Source organism: Triticum aestivum, chromosome 5B, assembly GCF_018294505.1.
Source record: "Triticum aestivum cultivar Chinese Spring chromosome 5B, IWGSC CS RefSeq v2.1, whole genome shotgun sequence".
Taxonomy (NCBI): domain Eukaryota; kingdom Viridiplantae; phylum Streptophyta; class Magnoliopsida; order Poales; family Poaceae; genus Triticum; species Triticum aestivum.
In genome coordinates, this window is record NC_057807.1 from 518,726,553 (window position 1) to 518,744,395 (window position 17,843).

Below are 17,843 nucleotides of genomic sequence, written 5' to 3' on the forward strand. Positions count from 1 at the left end.
GATATCTTGCTTCCCTGGCTTGGCCCTGGTCTCTCTGATATGCTTGTTGGTCCTTCGAACCTCTTAGTTTCTTGTACCTTGTCTTGGATTGGTGCTTCAATCTTGATCCTATGCTTGTGGACAGTCAGGGTAACAGACCCAGGGTTTGTTGCACCGACAGAAGGTCCTATGAAGTGGACCCTAGAAGCAGATGCAGCTTTGCAAGAGTTAAAGGCCTACCTATCTTCTGTGCCTACCTTGGTTACTCCCAAACCCTAGGAGCCGTTGCTGCTATACCTAGCGACAACCAACCAAGTGGTCAGTGCATCCTTGGTGGCACAGCGAGAAGTGGATGAAGCAGAGAATGAATAGAGACCGGCAGAGTCAGATAAGGTTCAGGACAATAGTGAGCACGGCAACAAGGGCAACCCCAAGGACGTGGCTAGGAAGAAAGTGGTGCAGCGCCCAGTGTACTTCTTCAGCTCCTTGTTAGATTAAGGGGTCACCACAGTGGCAAATCAGTCATTAGACACTGATAAGATAGCAAATAGTCCTATCATACCTAACTTTGTAGGCTGACAAGGTGCATTTAATGCGCCGCTTAATGTCATGTCGTCGGTTGCCCGGCAAGGCTTGTCGGGCTATCTTGTCAGCTCCACGCCTGCTCGTCCGACACGTCATAGGACGTGTGTCATCGGTGGGTTTCTGGTAGAAAGGGGCTGCCATGTGGCGAATGGCTGCCACTTAATCACTTTGCGGCTTGACACCACACTGATCGACGACGTGAGTCGTGGTGGAGTGGTCGGTGAGGTGGTTTGGCCTCTGCAGGTCTTGGCAGGCCTTGTCGGGATGCCTTGGTCATCTTGGGTCGATCAGAGGTTCGGCCAGGAGTGTCTCTTAACGCCTTCCTTTTTTTCCACTGTGGGCCCCTATTTGCGTTGATTCCACCTCCCAAAAATCATAAATATTCTAAAATAATTCTCCGTAAATTTTTATCGCGTTTGGACTTCGTTTGATATGGATTTCTATGAAACAAAAAAACATGCAACAAACAGGAACTAGCACTGGGCACTGGATCAATAGGTTAGTCCAAATAAATCATATAAATTTTTGCCAAAAGTGTATAAAGTTGTATAATATTGGCATGAAACAATCAAAAATTATAGATACGACGGAGATGTATCATGTAGCACTACCATGTTTGCTCTATCAAAGTCGTTGCGTCGATCTGAGTAGGCCACATGCAGTTCCCTGCGACCGTTGGAGTGACCTTCTCCTTCGAGCCTCCCAACGTGCTTCTTAATGGGCAAACCAACACCAGGCAGCCGGTCTGCACCATATAGAAAATTCTCGCAGAAATAGATGCGCTCTTGTGTCAGATAGCCCTGGATGATGCTTCCATCTGGACGGGACATGTTACGAATGAATACTTTGATGATCCCTTTCATCCTCTCGAACGGCATCATGTTGTGCGGGAATGATGGCCTCGGGTCTATTATGTTGTCCACAATATGGACACACAGATGCACCATGACGTCAAAGAACGCGGGCGGGAAGTACATCTCAAGCTCATTTAGTATCACAACAATCTCTTCTTGCAGCCTTCGGAGCTGCTTCACGCTGATCGACTTTCGAGAGATGACGTAAAAGTTGCAGAGACCAATAAGCGTGTCACAGACGTGCTTGTCCATTATCCCTCTGAGGGCAATAGGTAGTATCTGCGTCATCATCAAATGACAGTCATGGGACTTCATCCCACTGAACCTTTTCTTCTTCGTGTCTAGAAATCTGCTTATCTTCCCACAGTAACCGAAACTAACTTTATTCTGGTAAGGCACTTGAATAATTGATCAATCTCAGCCGGACTTAAGGTGATGCAAGAAGGGGGGCAATAATCCTCTTCCTTTACTTTTTTGCCCTTCTTCTCCCGCGCCTCTGTCTCCGTCTCTGTCTCCTTTGACTTTTTACGGGGCGACATCTGCAAAACTGCCCTGATCTGCCAAGATGTCGTTGTTATCTTCATGACGGTGCTCGCATACACACCACCAGTTTACCGAATGATATCATGGACCACGCCTTGACAAAGCAAGTGCAAGTGCTTCTCAGCATGCCAATGTCTTCAATGTGTGGGGTGTGTAATACCTAATACCTTGATGACAGAGGAACCCAAGAATAGACCTGAAAAGTCTGTGCAGACCACGCTAAAGAAACCCTCGTTAATTATGGTTCCTTGACACGGCGCCATTGACTCTGATCTTCGCCATTACCAAAAGGCGGTGGGGGAGAAGACCTAGGGACTGGGGAATGAAAAGCAGGCATCTTACGAGGGGCGATGCAAAAATGCCCAACCGGCAGACATGGGAAATCTCCCGCCGCATGACCCTGTCGATGTGGCTGCGGTCAAAGCACCACGCAGGCAGGCCAGTCGAATTTAGGACTTTGGATGAATCACTTATTGAAAGGAAATATAGCTTGGATGTGCATTTTGAAGAAATAATGGGATGAGTTATTTTCAACACGGAGAATGGAGAGAATATTTAGTTGAGAAAGTCCTGCGGAGCGAGTGTTTCTTTAGATGGGAATGGGAATGGGAATGTGTGGCTTACAGTACTAGACGGCAGGAGTGAGAAAAACGAAAGTCAACGAAAAGAGGAAGAAAAAGAAACCGCCGCGATCCCCGGCCCTCGCAGCCGCTCGCCACCGCTCGCCACCGCCGCAATGCCGGGCGGCCGCTCCCGCGCAACGCCCCCCGGGGCCCCACCCTTCAAAGCGTCGCCCTCCTCCCGCGGCCCCTCGCTAGTGTGGCCACCCCTACTCCCCGTCCCCACATCCCCCTCCCCCCCACCTCGCTGGCCCACATGACCGCCGCCGCGGCGCTCGTTCTGGCCGTGGCCGTGGCCGCCGCGCTCCTCGCGGGCGCGGCGGAGGCGACCAGGCCCAAGTGGAACTTGACGAAGAAGGGGACGACCGTCACCTACGACAGGTACTCCCTCATGATCGATGGCAGGCGGGAGCTCTTCTTCTCCGGCGCCATCCACTACCCGCGCAGCACCCCGCAGATGTGGCCCAGGCTGCTCAAGACCGCCAAGGAAGGCGGCCTCAACACCATCGAGACCTACGTCTTCTGGAACGCCCACGAGCCCGAGCCCGGCAAGGTACGCACGCACACACTCCGCCGCCGCCGCAAAACAAAACACATGCAGCTCACCCGTTGCATGCACCGCAGTACAATTTCGAAGGCAGGAACGACATGATCAAGTTCCTCAAGCTGGTCCAGAGCTTCGGCATGTACGCCATCGTGCGCATCGGCCCATTCATCCAGGGAGAATGGAATCACGGGTCTGTTAATCTGCCAAAATATGTTTCACTTTTACTTTTAATTGTAATAATGTGGCCAGATGCAGATTGGCCAATTTTATGGTCTGCAATGCAATGCAATCCTGGTGTGTATGCTCGTCTCATGTGGCTGCTTCTGTTTGTTTTCCCTTCAGTGCATTGCCCTATTGGCTCAGGGAGATTCCACACATAATATTCCGCGCCAACAACGAGCCTTACAAGGTAATGGCAATCAATCACTCACATGGTTGCAAGAGCCTGGTAGGTGTATGTGCATTTGTACCAAGAGTTTAGACAGATGACCGCCGGTGTTTTGTAATGCAGAGAGAAATGGAGAAGTTTGTGAGATTCATAGTGCAAATGTTGAAGGATGAGAATATGTTCGCATCTCAAGGAGGGCACGTTATTCTAGCCCAGGTCAGTAAAATTCTACCTGTATATATGATGATGTTATACCTACATCTGTTTATTGCATGCCCGTTATTCATGCGCCGTGCAAATTTCACAGATCGAGAATGAGTATGGAAATATTAAAAAGGATCATATAACTGAAGGTGACAAGTACCTTGAATGGGCTGGTGAAATGGCCATTAGCACCAACATTGGAGTCCCATGGATAATGTGCAAGCAATCTACGGCTCCTGGTGTAGTGGTAACTCTTTTACCAAACATGTGGTGAACATCTTAAGGCATGCTATTATAAATGGTAAAAACACATCAATTTTTTTAATCAAGGCCCCATTTGAGAAGGGAATTGAGATCCTGTAAAAGTTGAACCGCTTTTCTGGAAACCCTGCGCCCCAAACAGGCTGTAGATTTGAACAACTATTGTAAATGAGAATGTTTGATCCAGAGTGTATTCCCTTGTCTCCATCTCTTAATATGTGCCTCGCTCTCACTAGATTCCTACCTGCAACGGAAGGCACTGTGGGGACACATGGATAATGAAAGACGAAAATAAACCCCGCCTTTGGACTGAGAACTGGACTGCACAGTAAGTTCAAGTTTTTCATACTCAACATTCTACTTGTTTTCCAAAATTGGTATGTCATTGATGCTTATGGAAAGGAAGATGTTGCACCCGTCAACTTTTTTATCATCCAAACATATTAACTGCATTTGCGTACACTTTATGTGAAATTACCATTACAGTGATACCACCATACTGAACATGTGGGGACACATGGTTCAGGCAGGCGTAAGCTCGCCGTTGACGCGTCAAAAAAGAAAAAGAAATTACCATTATAATGTTGAGAGTGGATCACGCAAAATATTTTCAACTTATTCCTCTAAAGATGATACTGCCATACTATGATATCTTATGTGTCATTAACCAAATATTTACAACATATTTCCCTTACAGTGATACCACCATACTGAACATTTTGGTAGTGGAAATCATAAGAGACATGCTATCTATCATCAAGTAATTTTTTTTTACATTAATATGAAGAGTAACTTCTTGGAATACACAGGTTCAGAGCATTCGGTAATGATTTAGCTCAGCGTTCAGCAGAGGACATTGCATATTCCGTGTTACGTTTTTTTGCCAAGGGTGGGACATTGGTAAATTACTACATGGTATGCTTATCCATTTGCATTTTTGCAATGATATGCATTCAAATCGCCACAGAGAAAATACTAGAACTTTTCATGGAGTTGCATGGTAACTTGTTTTGAACAGTATTATGGTGGAACAAATTTTGGAAGGACGGGTGCTTCCTATGTGTTGACTGGATATTATGATGAAGGTCCCATTGATGAATACGGTTAGATTGGCTCAATTGTACATTTCAAGCTTTCCTGGTTCCATCTGTTGCCTCGATTGTGTCTAACAATCAGTTATTCGGTCAATGTACTCATCCAGGTATGCCGAAGGCGCCCAAATATGGGCATCTCAGGGACCTGCACAATGTAATCAAGTCATACAGCAGAGCTTTCCTTGAGGGGAAACAATCATTCGAGCTATTGGGTGTGGGGTATGAGGTTGGGAACAGCTGCTTCCATCATTTCTGCACGAAAAAACTTGGGATGTTCTGTGTGACAGTGTTCTGTTATTGAACAGTCAATTTTCTTCTGGTCTGATTAGTTTCCTGCACGTGCAGGCACGCAACTTCGAGATTCCTGAGGAAAAGCTATGCTTGGCTTTCCTCTCCAACAACAATACAGGGGAGGATGGAACTGTGGTTTTCCGAGGGGAGAAGTACTACATTCCGAGCCGCTCAGTTTCCCTCCTTGCAGACTGCAAGCATGTGGTGTACAACACAAAGAGAGTATGTGCACCGTATGCACTTGCATCTAATTAGTAAGGACATTGCTTCAGTGGTGATAAAGAGCATACATTCCTGACTTGTGTTATGCATATGTTATGCTAGGTGTTTGTTCAACATAGTGAAAGGTCATTCCATAAAGCCGAGAAGGCGACCAAGAACAATGTTTGGGAGATGTTCTCAGAGGTGATTCCGAGGTATAAACAAACTAATATCAGGAACAAGGAACCCTTGGAGCAGTATAACCAGACCAAAGACCAAAGTGACTATTTGTGGTACACTACAAGGTGTTGTTTCTTAATTTCATCACACCTTCATTTCAGCTCAGTATTATGAGCATTTATACTTCATATTTTCCCACAGGTAGCAAAATGGTGAATTCACTATTTGTGTTTGTTTACAACAACCGTGCAGCTTTCGCTTGGAGGCAGATGATTTGCCCATCAGGGGTGACATCCGGCCTGTGCTTGCAGTCAAAAGCAATTCACATGCATTGGTAGCATTTGTCAATGATGCCTTTGCAGGTAACATGTCCAACTCTGTAATAATCTTGTCTAGCCAAAAGCAGATACCAATTGCAAGCACTAACTATTGTACTAAAAAGAGACCTCATAACCACCATGAATGCAGGGAATGGTCATGGAACCAAGAAAGAGAAGGGTTTCACGTTTGACAGACCCATTAATCTAAGATTAGGTGTCAACCATGTCGCGATACTGTCATCATCCATGGGAATGAAGGTAATAATATCTAAGTGTTTCAGGCCCTAGCTGGCTAGCTAGGTGGTGGTTGCACACGGAATCCTGAGCAGTCATAGTTCAATTTGCACATTTTGCTCTTGTTTGCAGGACAGTGGTGGTGAACTCGTTGAACTAAAGGGTGGCATTCAGGATTGCACAATACAGGGACTCAACACGGGAACCTTAGATTTGCAAGTCAATGGCTGGGGCCATAAGGTACATGCTATTGCGCTTGGTATATTTGAGAAAAGTATACACTTTCGCTCCTCAAGGCATAATGCACTGATATACTAAGAAATGATCACCTCCATGCTTGTTTTAACCAGGCCAAATTGGAGGGTGAGGCGAAGGAGATTTACACGGAGAAAGGCATGGGCGCTGTTAAGTGGGTACCGGCCGTGAGTGGACAGGCTGTCACCTGGTACAAGGTAAGCCGGGGCCACGAAAAGGATCATCATACATTCAGTCTCTTCAATCTTAGTTTCCAACTCTCAGTATCACTGTCTGTTTCATGTCATGTCAGAGGTACTTTGACGAGCCAGACGGGGACGATCCTGTTGTCCTTGACATGACTTCTATGTGCAAGGGTATGATATACGTGAACGGTGAAGGCATGGGTCGCTACTGGACGTCATTCATAACTCCTGGCAAAGTCGCTTCCCAGGCAGTGTATGCAAGTTCTGCGCTGCTGAACAACCCATTCCTTCATTGGCCTACAAAATGTATTTTCACTCTTCAACTTATTAATTTTCCTTTTAGGTACCATATTCCACGGCCATTTTTGAAATCCAAGAACAACCTATTGGTTGTATTTGAGGAGGAGCTTGGCAAGCCGGAAGGCATACTCATCCAGACAGTGAGGAGAGATGACATCTGCGTGTTCATCTCGGAGCACAACCCTGCGCAGATAAAGCCATGGGACGAGCATGGAGGCCAGATCAAGCTCATAGCCGAAGACCACAACACTCGGGGATTCTTGAACTGCCCCCCGAAGAAGACCATCCAGGAGGTAGTCTTTGCCAGCTTCGGCAACCCGGTGGGGTCATGCGCCAACTTCACTACAGGCACCTGCCACACTCCCAATGCGAAGGATATCGTCGAGAAGGTACAGGCATTCCCCCCTTAACAATGCGCATCATATGTAATACTGTAGCTTATCCTGGATCACATTTTGTTTATTTCTGCCTATGGTTGCCGGTTGATCTCTGGAGTATATGCACAGGAATGCCTCGGCAAGAAGGGGTGCGTGCTGCCAGTGCTGCACACGTTTTACGGTGCGGACATCAACTGCCCCACGACGATGGCCACACTGGCGGTGCAAGTGAGGTGCCACAAAAAGGGCGATCCAGAATAAATAGAGAGATCGACACCTTCTCTGGGCTCCTGCACTCACTGTCTCTTCATCCCGTTTGGTTTCGAACTCGCGTCGGTGCATTGTGTGTCGCTTGTTGTGATTATAGCTTCGTTGAGGCGTGCGTGCTTGATCTGGATCGTAGGGAATCGATACGTAAATGTGAATGAAACTGCTGGGCGCCGATCGGCTCGAAGATGTATTTTCCTTTCCTCACCTCTTTCTTCTTTTGTTGCTGTTCTGTGCTGTTTCATGTTAACCATCACAGTAGGTGCTGAATAACCACGAGGGATAGTTTAGCGAACTCCAAATTTGGTGCAAAAGAACAGTTGTGCTGACCGAGTGGATAGAATAATTCCATGACGATGTCCTGTAAATGTTTTATCATGTTTGTGGGGCATCCTCAAGCCTTCTGCTGCTTGATTTGTACATCTCATCTTGACAAGAGTGACAAGTTTATATTGCCAAATTTCTGATGCAGCTGTATGTAAGTTAAACAATTTGTAATGCATATCTCTTGTTCCATTATCACAATGATAGTGGTCGCCGGTCCTCTTTTGGACCGTATGGACATTTTTTGTAATGCAAATTCGTCTACATTCTATACTCAAGTGAAATTTCAAGCTCAAACTCGATGTATTTGTGAGTTATGAAAACAACAACAGATTCAAACATGGATAGGGGTTTTTTCTGGTCCTATCGTTTATTTATCTGTTGATTGTTTTTCATGCTCACGAATGTGATTGATTAGCATTTGTAGAAATCAACTTCTCAACATATTGATTTTTTTTATTATCATCTGGAACTTTCTGAACTTGGTTTTTCAGTTTTCAGTGTTTTTGCCATGAGTGTGGTTTTCAACGAATATTTTCAGCTGATTGAACATTCAAAATTCCCTTCGAAGCCTATAGATTCTAGAACTCCCATTGCATAAACCTTTCTGTTTTCAACTCCCCCTGCTTGATGTAAATATTACGCAGTTGTAAGTCCATGTGGCTCTTCCCAATGGAAGATGAAACTCTAGCTTGTTTTGAAGCAATGGTTTAGGGCATCTCCCACGCGGACCCGCAACTGCCCACATCCGTCCGGACCGCGCTGTCAGGACCACGGAAGCTATCCAATGCGGGCTTGTATCGGTCCGTGGAGCGGCCCGGACGTGATTTCTCCCGCAAACCGGAGACAACATGGGGGAAGGGGCTTTGCGGGAGTGCGGACGGATCCACGCCCGCTTCTGACCATCATGGCCCACCAAAGACCCCTCCCCTCTCCCGCGTATTTTTGGGTTGCGCCACTCCAGAGCGCCAGCGGCTGCATTCATGCCAGGCCAGAGCGGACGCGACCGCTCACTGGCGACGACATTGAAGCAGCGCGCCGTCCCAGAGCGCCGCCCGCGGCACTTCGCGGTGCAGGCGACTACTGCGTACTCAAACGACATGACGGTTGCCCGTCTGTCTATTTGCCACCCACATTGATGGCACGCGGTTGCCGAGGTGTTTCCTCCGGCGCCAGCCGCCCGTTCCTCTCCCACCCACCATTGCTAAAAAAACGGTGCCCCGGCTATAGCCCAATCACCCACCTCTGATCCCTCTCCGCAACACTCCCACCACGGATTCGTCCCCCGCCAAAGCTCTCTGGGGCGGGCTTACGTCGGACCAGAAGAAGGACATGGCCGCCATTGCTACCGGCTGGCTGGCCGGCAGGCACCCAGAGGACGATGACGTCCCAATGGAGGACGCTGCGGTCGAGTACCGGCGCCACCCTCACTGGTGCATTGCGCCATGACCATCGGCGAGGCTCGTGCCTATTACATGGACATGGTGCGGGAGAGGAGCGGGAGGAGCAGTTCCGGGAAGCACAGGGCGACGCCGCCTACAACACCACCTCCTGCAGGAGCACGTGCAGACGGAGGAGCAACTCGCCGCTCGCAGGGCTATCACGCCAGACGCGGACCTGGTGGAGTAGGAGGCGCTGCTCGAGTCCTGCTGCTCCGCCCATGAGATCCGCCTCGCCTGCTGGTGGTACCGCCAGCGGGTGGCGGAGGTGGCAGCCGCCTACAAGAAGAGTGACGACGCAAGCAAGGCGGTGTTCGGTGAGACCGATGACGAGGCGGAGGACATCGCCTAGTCCGCGCCCCGTCACGACGACCATGAAGCCGGCACGTCCACGGGCGCCCCGGCAGCAAGGTCGCCGCCACTCGGGGTCCTAGGAAGGCCACCGCTCCTCCCCTCCCGTCGACGCCAAGCTTGGTGGGCTGAACATCGTCGGCCGATTAGCCGCTTGGCGTTGATGGAGAGGCGGACAGCTTCGCTTCCTATGGCTCAGGACGCCGAGGTTACAGAGGCAGAGCCGGAGAGCGCCGAGGCGGAGTTGGAAAAGTCGAAACTTCAGTTCTCTTGGTTCATGGCCGGACATGGGGAGGGGGCGTCGACGACCATTTAGACCTAGCCGGACGAGCTCCGCTTAGTTGATGTAAATGTAATGAAATCCGTCATTGTTTATATCAATTCACACAATTTGATCGAATTTCGGCCGGTTAGTTCGAGTTGTTGTCAAAATGTATGCGGCTAGCGTTGGATGGCGTCCTTCCGCACCCGCGCCCGCGGACGGATGCCGGAGCAAATTTACGGGTTGCTGTTGGAGATGCCCTTAGGTGAGCAACTTGTCGCATCGAGAAAGAGAAAAAGAGTTCAAGAGTATTTCCTTCCACATATAATTTCTTTTGAGATATTTTGTAACTTATTGACGTTTTTTTTTGTTTAATTTCCCACCGACGGTCGCGTTTTCAAAATTTGAATTGCAAATGCTTTGCTTCTTGTATTCAACCTGATGACGCAATGGAAGGCAAAGGCAAAAAATATTATTTTTCAGAAAAATGGGGCGTTGCGAGAATCGAACTCGCGACCTCTCGCACCCAAAGCGAGAATCATACCACTAGACCAAACGCCCTTCGATGGCAACCTCGGCATAAGAAATATTATATTGTGGACGGGCGTTGCCATTCGCTTTTCCCTCCAATACTTCCCCCCAAATTCTTAGGTTTCCCGCCTCCCTCGCCGCCGGTAAATCGCGTTTCTCTCTCTCTCTGCGGCACACACAGATTCCAATTGTTCCACCCTACGCACCTCGCCGCAGTCATGGCGGACGCCGGCGACGACCTGGACCTGCTCCTGTCGCTGGACGAGGACGGCGACCAGGCCGTCCTCGAGACCCCTCCGTCCTCCCCCTCGCGCCCCGCCGCCTCCGCCGCCGCTGGCTACGGCGCCTTCACGCCCCCGAGGGCCGTGGCGCGCCCGGGCGGCACCGACATGTCCGTCTTCCGCGACGCCGTCAAGGACTACATCGAGGCCGTCCCGGCCTCCACCTCCGGCTCGGGCCCCAGCCGCCCCAAGCTCCCCAAATCCAGCCAAACCCTCGTCGATACCTACTCCGGCCTCCGCATCAAGCACATGGCCGTCTCGCCGCTCGAGATCGCCAACCGCTTCGCCGACATCCGATTCGTCCGCATCTCCGCGTTCAAGTACGGACCCCCCCCCCCCCCCCCCCCCCCTTCTCTCTCTTAGAAATGGACATTTGTACTCGGAAACTCATCGATTTGAGGGGGCAGGAGCCTGGCCGGCGGGGACTTCTTCTCGGGCTGCTGGGCGACCGCCGGCGTGGTGCTGGACAAGGGCACGAAGCGGGTGAGCGCGCAGGGGAAGGACTACAGCATCTGGAAGATGGGCGCGCTGGACGACTCCGAGGTGTCGGTGTTCCTCTTCGGGGACGCCCACACCCACTACTCCGGCGGCGCCGTCGGCGACGTCTTCGCGCTGTTCAACGGCAACGTCCGCATGGACAAGGGGGTACTATGCTTGCTCACATTTTTCTTTCCTATATTGGGTGGATCAACTGATGCCTTGAGGGTGTATGCTGAATTGATTCATTGTTGGTGGACGATGTTCTTGCAGGGGCAAGGGTTCTCGGTGAGCGTTGGCTCAGTGGGGCAGATGATTAAGATGGGTATCTCGGCGGATTTCAGCATCTGCAAAGGGACGAGGAAAGATGGGATGGCCTGCACCATGGCCACAAACAAGTATGTACTTCTTCCTGAATGATGAGATTGTCTCTGAAAAACTGTTGCACACTGCCAATAAGACCCAGGAAGATGTAGAAACAAGAAACTACTGACTGTACTTGGACACTTAGGAAATCCTGTGGTCATCTCCTCTGAGATATTAACACCTATCGGGAGTGCTAAGACTGAAAAATAAAATAAAGTCCATTTGGACACACGTTGCCTCTTATGGACTAATGCTCAGACCCTGGTCAAGGTGTGAAGGTCATGGCAACCATATCATAGATTGGCGGTATGCACATTGTCTTTCTGGTCAACGACCATGATCGATTCGCACCAATCAAGGGTTCAATGGGTTATTTGTATGGATTTTCCGATATGATTATCTAGGACATGAACTGTGACTTGGTGACAAACTCCTAAAGAAACAGTGGCACCGTACAACCTCCTAAAGAAATAGTGGTATTGCTGTTGTTGCTGCATGATGAATGTTGCTTTTAGATAAGAAATTTTCAACAGTGGAAGCAAATTGTTATCAAATTCACATGGTGCTATGCTTTTTTGGAGAGCCAATTTCACAGCATTTCATTTACATTATGGCTAACGCCAAAAGAACAGATGTACATGTGGTTTAGATAAATGCTGTTTCTGACCCTGAACATGCCCTGTTCCTTTTTAGGCGCAAGGGACCATACTGCAAATATCATTGTTCGGTATGGAACATTAATAACTCCCTATTTTGCATCTGAAGCAGATAGGCATGCAATGTGGATTAATTATGTGTGTTTCCTATTGGCAGAACACATCATCACAGAAGTACTCTACTGGCAGAGTGGAGCTTAAGGGTGGGTAAGTGAATCCCAAAAAGAACAATCATAGCTTCTCTTGTATTCCCGAATGGTTCCTCATCGACCATATCCATATGATTCTGTACATTTTTTTAATTCTTCAGAAACTTCCAGTTTGCTTCCAAACTTCGTTCCAATGGGATTTACATGGTCAAGCCTCCCTCAGAGCGTTCCGATCCAAGAAATCCAACACGTCCACTGAAACTAATGTCAGTCGATGGGTTAAAAAGGGCTTTAAGGTATTGTTTTAGGTCAAAATAATTCTTTATTCGGTAGATATTATGTGTGTTTACAATCAGGGGCTTTAAGGTGTTTTAAGCACTTGTGTTTGTTCATCTTTTCTCCTTATATCCTCTGACGAACATAAACTTCTACCATGCACAAAACGATAGCCTGAACTGTGAAATACACATATACTAGTGTTAATTATTCCATAAACCATTGTACTGTCCAAATGTGAGGTCTAAAAGGGTCCTCTAGCATATGTTGACAGACTAATGGCTGAAAGTGCATCAATCCTTGTAATAGCATGAAATGGAGGCACTTGTGATGCTAAGTATGTTGTTCCTTAATTCCGACATTTCGTTGCAGTAATGCAGATAAAGTGACCACTAAGAACAACTCTCAGGGTATAAGGTTCCTCTCCCATGTCACAGGTAAAAAACACATTCCCCACATTTCATTTGTAGCTGTAGTAGTTTGATGCAAGTTTCATCTACACAATGCAACTGCCTTAGATCAACTTTAATAAAAATGATTGTGTTCATCACATTGATGCAGAGGCCGGGGGTTCCAACCTCACTTTCGATAAAGAAAAAAAACCTACACACTGCAAAATTTGCTGCTGTCACCTCGCAATGGAAACTGATCTACCTTCTGCATTGACCAGGCGGCACGGAACCGAATCTCGTGAGCAACAGTACTTCGACAGTTGTACAGAAGCCGATGTCGACCTGGAGCACCCTCTCGGAGAAGCTGAGCTCAGGCAGAAGGTGAGCCGCAGCATGCCCCTGGGTTTGTAGCCTTCACCGCTCCATGGAGCAATTCTTTTCAACCGAACGACCTTGATTTATGTGCAGGCCGGCATCTTCTGGCGCCAAGGTAGGAGCGCCCAAACCGGCCTCGCAGAAGCAGGAACAAGAGGCCAAGAGGAGAAAGGTGAACAACCCTTCGGGGAACACGATCGAGCTGGACATAGGCAGCTCGGACGACGACGAGATCAACATAGTGCTGCGACGCTAGCTGATGGCCTAGCTTGTCTGGCTCCATGGCCAAGCGGCTTGCTGCTTTCTTTTCAAGAGGCTGTAAATGTACACCAGAAGGAGCACACAATGAAGGCCTACGGGATTGCCGCGGCCGCCCTTCCACAGCGACAGCATAGGGAGTAGTTGAGGCCGAGGCGCCTATGTATGCATACTTGATTCCCTGTTTAAGGTTTGGGAATTCTGAAATATACCAGGGGCGAATGTTTTCTGTTGCCCTGTAATTGGACGTTGGACGAGATGATATGGATTCAGATTCAGTGCCTTGCGTGATCTTGTCAAAGGCTGACGACTGAACGGTGAGATAACCAAAGCCGTAGACCCAGCCTCGGCAATTCAGCATGTAAAAGGCAGCAGAGTTGCAGATTTTTACTGCTAGAATCAAAATGCACCCCCACAACAACAAAAGAAGTATGCCCAGTGTATTATAGCAAATCCGTACTAATGATGACTTGGAGAAACAGAAGACATTGCAGAAACGCTTTAGACTTAGCAACATCTTTTGTGATATACTCCTTCCGTACTAATTTAGCCTAAAAAACGTTTTATATTTTGGTGGGAAGAGGGGGAAGTGGCGCGCGCGGTGGGGATCGGTGGGAGGAAGCGCCGACGGGTCGCCGGAGAAGATGGGGAAGGTGCGCGCGCGAGTGGATATTTCAGATCCGACGGTTAGTGGACATTCGTGCGGGCGAGTTGCTGTACAACGCGGTAGCGGAAACTCGAAAAAAGCAGTGCGCGATGCAGTTCTGTTCGGCGCGTGGAGTGATTTTTAATGTGCGCGTGATTATTGCGCGCCTGCTGGAGCTGCCGGTTCAGTCGGGCACGCTAAAAAGCCGTTTTTCAGGCGCGCAACTTATTTAGCGCATCTTGGAGATGCTCTTAAGTAATAACAAGACGGCTTGGTGGAGCTGGAAGATAATGCTACCTGCTAATGATGCCCATTAGTCACCAACCCCACTTTCCTCAATATTAAATCCCCAATCAGGAGAACTGGATGAACATATATTGATAGAAACACTCGAACTTCTCCGTACCTTTTGCAATGTTGTATATATTGTATGCACGATGGGGAGCGAACAATGCGGAGCCGCCATTATTAAAGTTGCAGAGCAACAACCTGCGGCACAAATAGTTAAGATAGGACGGTGCTTAGCAGCCGCAGCGTGACCTAACCCCTGACGCCGCAGTGCCCTGCTAGCACTATAAATTAAGGTGGAAGGTGTAATCCTCCCCAGTTCACTCAACTATCTAATCCAGTACAGTGGCTGAGCACTCGAGTGCAGAGCCGATTAGCCTTCCGACTCCGGAACCTGCAATGGCTGCTGCTCCGGCGACGACAGCGGTGGTGGTGCCGCGGATGAAGCTGGGCTCGCAGGGGCTGGAGGTGTCGGCGCTGGGGCTGGGATGCATGGGCCGCCCAAGCCCGAGCCCGACATGGTCGCGCTCATCCACCACGCCGTCGCCGCCGGCGTCACCCTCCTCGACACCTCCGACATCTACGGCCCGCACACCAACGAGCTCCTCCTCGGGAAGGCGCTGCAGGGCGGGGTGAGGGACAAGGTGCAGCTGGCGACCAAGTTCGGTATCCTCGCCGGCGCCGACGGCGCGCGGGCGATCCGCGGCGACCCGGCGTACGTGCGCGCAGCGTGCGAGGGCAGCCTCGAGCGCCTCGGCGTCGGCTGCATCGACCTCTACTACCAGCACGGCGTCGACGTCAGCGTGCCCATCGAGGTCACGGTGAGTGAGTCAACCTGAGTTCAACCCAATCCCGTTGACTAGTCAGACCAACGAGCGTTGACCAAATACACCACGGTGACGCTCATCCGTATACTCCCTCCCTCCGTCCGATGATATAAGAGCGTTGTCGCTCTTTATATTATGATGAGACGGAGGGAGTACTACAAACACTATCAATGAGAGAAATTTACACGTTTGGCATCCATAGATGGGTGAACTCAAGAAATTGGTTGAAGAGGGGAAGATAAAATACATTGGGCTGTCCGAAGCATCGGCGTCGACCATCTGAAGAGCGCACGCGGTTCATCCCATAACCGCCGTCCAGCTAGAGTGGTCGCTGTGGTCGAGAGACGTCGAGGAAGACATAATCCCTACTTGCAGGTACGTACATTTTCATGCTCAATCATGACATCTCAAGATCATTTTTTGTTTCCCAATCGTATGAATTTTGTTCCTGCTCATAATCTCAGGGAACTTGGCATTGGAATTGTGGCGTACAGCCCGTTGGGCAGAGGGTTCTTCTCTAGTGGGCCAAAGCTGGTCGACACGCTGTCTGAACAAGACTTCCGCAAGGTTTGTTATATAAGCATGTCTGCCTACTTCGTTCTCGTGTATTTGACAAATCCTTCTCTTTGCACAAGAAATCTTGATTTTGAGACTATTACTTCTGTTCTAAGTTTCTAACCCAACAATGCTCAACACATTTATTCAGGACTTGCCAAGATTTCAAGCTGAAAACCTTGAGAAGAACACCATGGTATTTGAGCGGGTTAGCACGATGGCGGCGAGGAAGGGGTGCACAGCGTCGCAGCTCGCACTTGCCTGGGTTCACCACCAGGGGAACGATGTGTGCCCCATACCAGGAACCACAAAGGTCGACAACTTCAACCAGAATGTGGCGGTGCTGTCCGTGAAGCTCACCCTAGAGGAGATGGCCGAGCTTGAGTCCTATGCGTTGGCGGATGTTGCGGGCGATCGCTGCCATGACTTCATGAACACTTGGAAGGATTCCGAGACCCCTCCCATTTCATCCTGGAAGGCCGAGTGACAACTTTTCGTGGGAACCGGAATAAAAGTGTTGCTTGTTTCTTAATTTCTCGTACCATTGGAATGTGTGTGTGTGTGTGTGTGTGTGTGTGTGTGTGTGTGTGTGTGTGTGTGTGTGTGTGTGTGTGTGTGTGTGTGTGTGTGTGTGTGTGTGTGTGTGTGTGTTTGCTTGATTATTCATGTTGTATCCCGGGAAATACCGTGATCCGATGTATGAATGGACTCTGGAAATAATGTACGGAGTACCATCTGTTGTGGTGGTGAGTAAGTTACGTCCATCTGTTAAAAAGGGCCCTGGGACAACGGGGAGGCAAGTCCGAATGCAAAATAACTCCCAACTCATATAACCCCTTTATCCGAACCACCCAGTTGCTCCGAGATTGTTGAAGATATTGGTATCTCTACTTGTAGTCTCTCATCCACTTCACATTTTTTCAAGGATACACCATGGAGAGATGTACCAGTAACATAGAAGAAGAGTGAAGATGGTTGATACAACTGAAACAATGCCCAACATCACACCACACCTACCACAATTACAACTCATCTTGTCCAACTCAAGCCATGAAGAGGCATGATGCCATACACCTCGGAAGCACGAACAAAACTCTTGGCTCGACTGACTCAATGCACCCTTCACGCTTGGTAAACCCAGGAAAACGTCGGGCCGGGCCGGGCTTGTAAAAGCCCGATCTTCATTTCTCAAGCCCGAGCCTGGCCCGAAGCCCAAAACACTCCCTGTTTTCAAGCCCGAGGCCCAAAAGGTCGGCCCTAAATCAAGCCCGAAGCCCGGTCCGAATGCAAATTTTTAGTACGCGCACGTGCAAGCCCGGCCTGAAGCCCGAAAGCCCGGCCCGAAATACAGAAAAATTGAAGCCCGAGCCCGGCCTGAACTATCTTTTGGGCTACACAACAAAGCCCGAGCCCGACCCAGGCCAGGTTTTTAGGGTCGAGTCGTCGGGCCGGGCTGTCCATGCCCGGGTTTAACACTTGGCACCTAGGAGATCGGCAAATGGACACTAAGAAACAATCAAACTTGAGGAAGATGTCGTCCAAGAGGGACCGACGACCAGGATGCACATACACTACTAGGAAAATGCTTATACACAGAAGTTTACCAGTAGCGTTTGTTCATGTCCCCACTCTACCGATAATTACCAGTAGCGCTTGGTACAAAGAGCGCTACTGGTATAGATTAGTAGCAACGCTGGTATCCTTC

General features: G+C 49.3%; 2 protein-coding genes, 1 non-coding gene and 1 pseudogene across 3 annotated transcripts; 3 read left to right on the top strand and 1 right to left on the bottom strand.

Annotated features, from left to right (window-relative positions):
- The first annotated feature begins 2,776 nt into the window (after window positions 1-2,776).
- Window positions 2,777-8,210, top strand: LOC123112887 (beta-galactosidase 12). Its single transcript, XM_044533986.1, has 18 exons — window positions 2,777-3,134; window positions 3,206-3,318; window positions 3,471-3,537; window positions 3,640-3,732; window positions 3,824-3,967; window positions 4,218-4,309; window positions 4,791-4,896; window positions 5,000-5,084; window positions 5,183-5,301; window positions 5,421-5,588; window positions 5,691-5,872; window positions 6,000-6,109; window positions 6,216-6,325; window positions 6,434-6,541; window positions 6,652-6,753; window positions 6,849-6,994; window positions 7,085-7,430; window positions 7,548-8,210. The coding sequence occupies exons 1-18, from the start codon at window positions 2,838-2,840 to the stop codon at window positions 7,677-7,679; spliced, it is 2,520 nt and encodes an 839-aa protein (XP_044389921.1). The 5' UTR covers window positions 2,777-2,837; the 3' UTR covers window positions 7,680-8,210.
- A 2,340-nt stretch (window positions 8,211-10,550) lies between these two features.
- TRNAP-UGG (transfer RNA proline (anticodon UGG)) lies at window positions 10,551-10,622 on the bottom strand. The gene has a single exon. It is a non-coding gene; the product is annotated as a tRNA-Pro (tRNA).
- Window positions 10,623-10,720: 98 nt separating this feature from the next.
- LOC123116699 (protein MCM10 homolog) lies at window positions 10,721-14,051 on the top strand. The gene is made up of 9 exons (XM_044537623.1): window positions 10,721-11,193; window positions 11,281-11,518; window positions 11,624-11,748; window positions 12,410-12,443; window positions 12,530-12,579; window positions 12,683-12,817; window positions 13,170-13,234; window positions 13,468-13,570; window positions 13,658-14,051. The coding sequence occupies exons 1-9, from the start codon at window positions 10,811-10,813 to the stop codon at window positions 13,818-13,820; spliced, it is 1,296 nt and encodes a 431-aa protein (XP_044393558.1). The 5' UTR covers window positions 10,721-10,810; the 3' UTR covers window positions 13,821-14,051.
- A 1,104-nt stretch (window positions 14,052-15,155) lies between these two features.
- On the top strand, window positions 15,156-16,694 carry LOC123116700 (probable aldo-keto reductase 2; annotated as a pseudogene).
- Window positions 16,695-17,843: the final 1,149 nt, after the last annotated feature.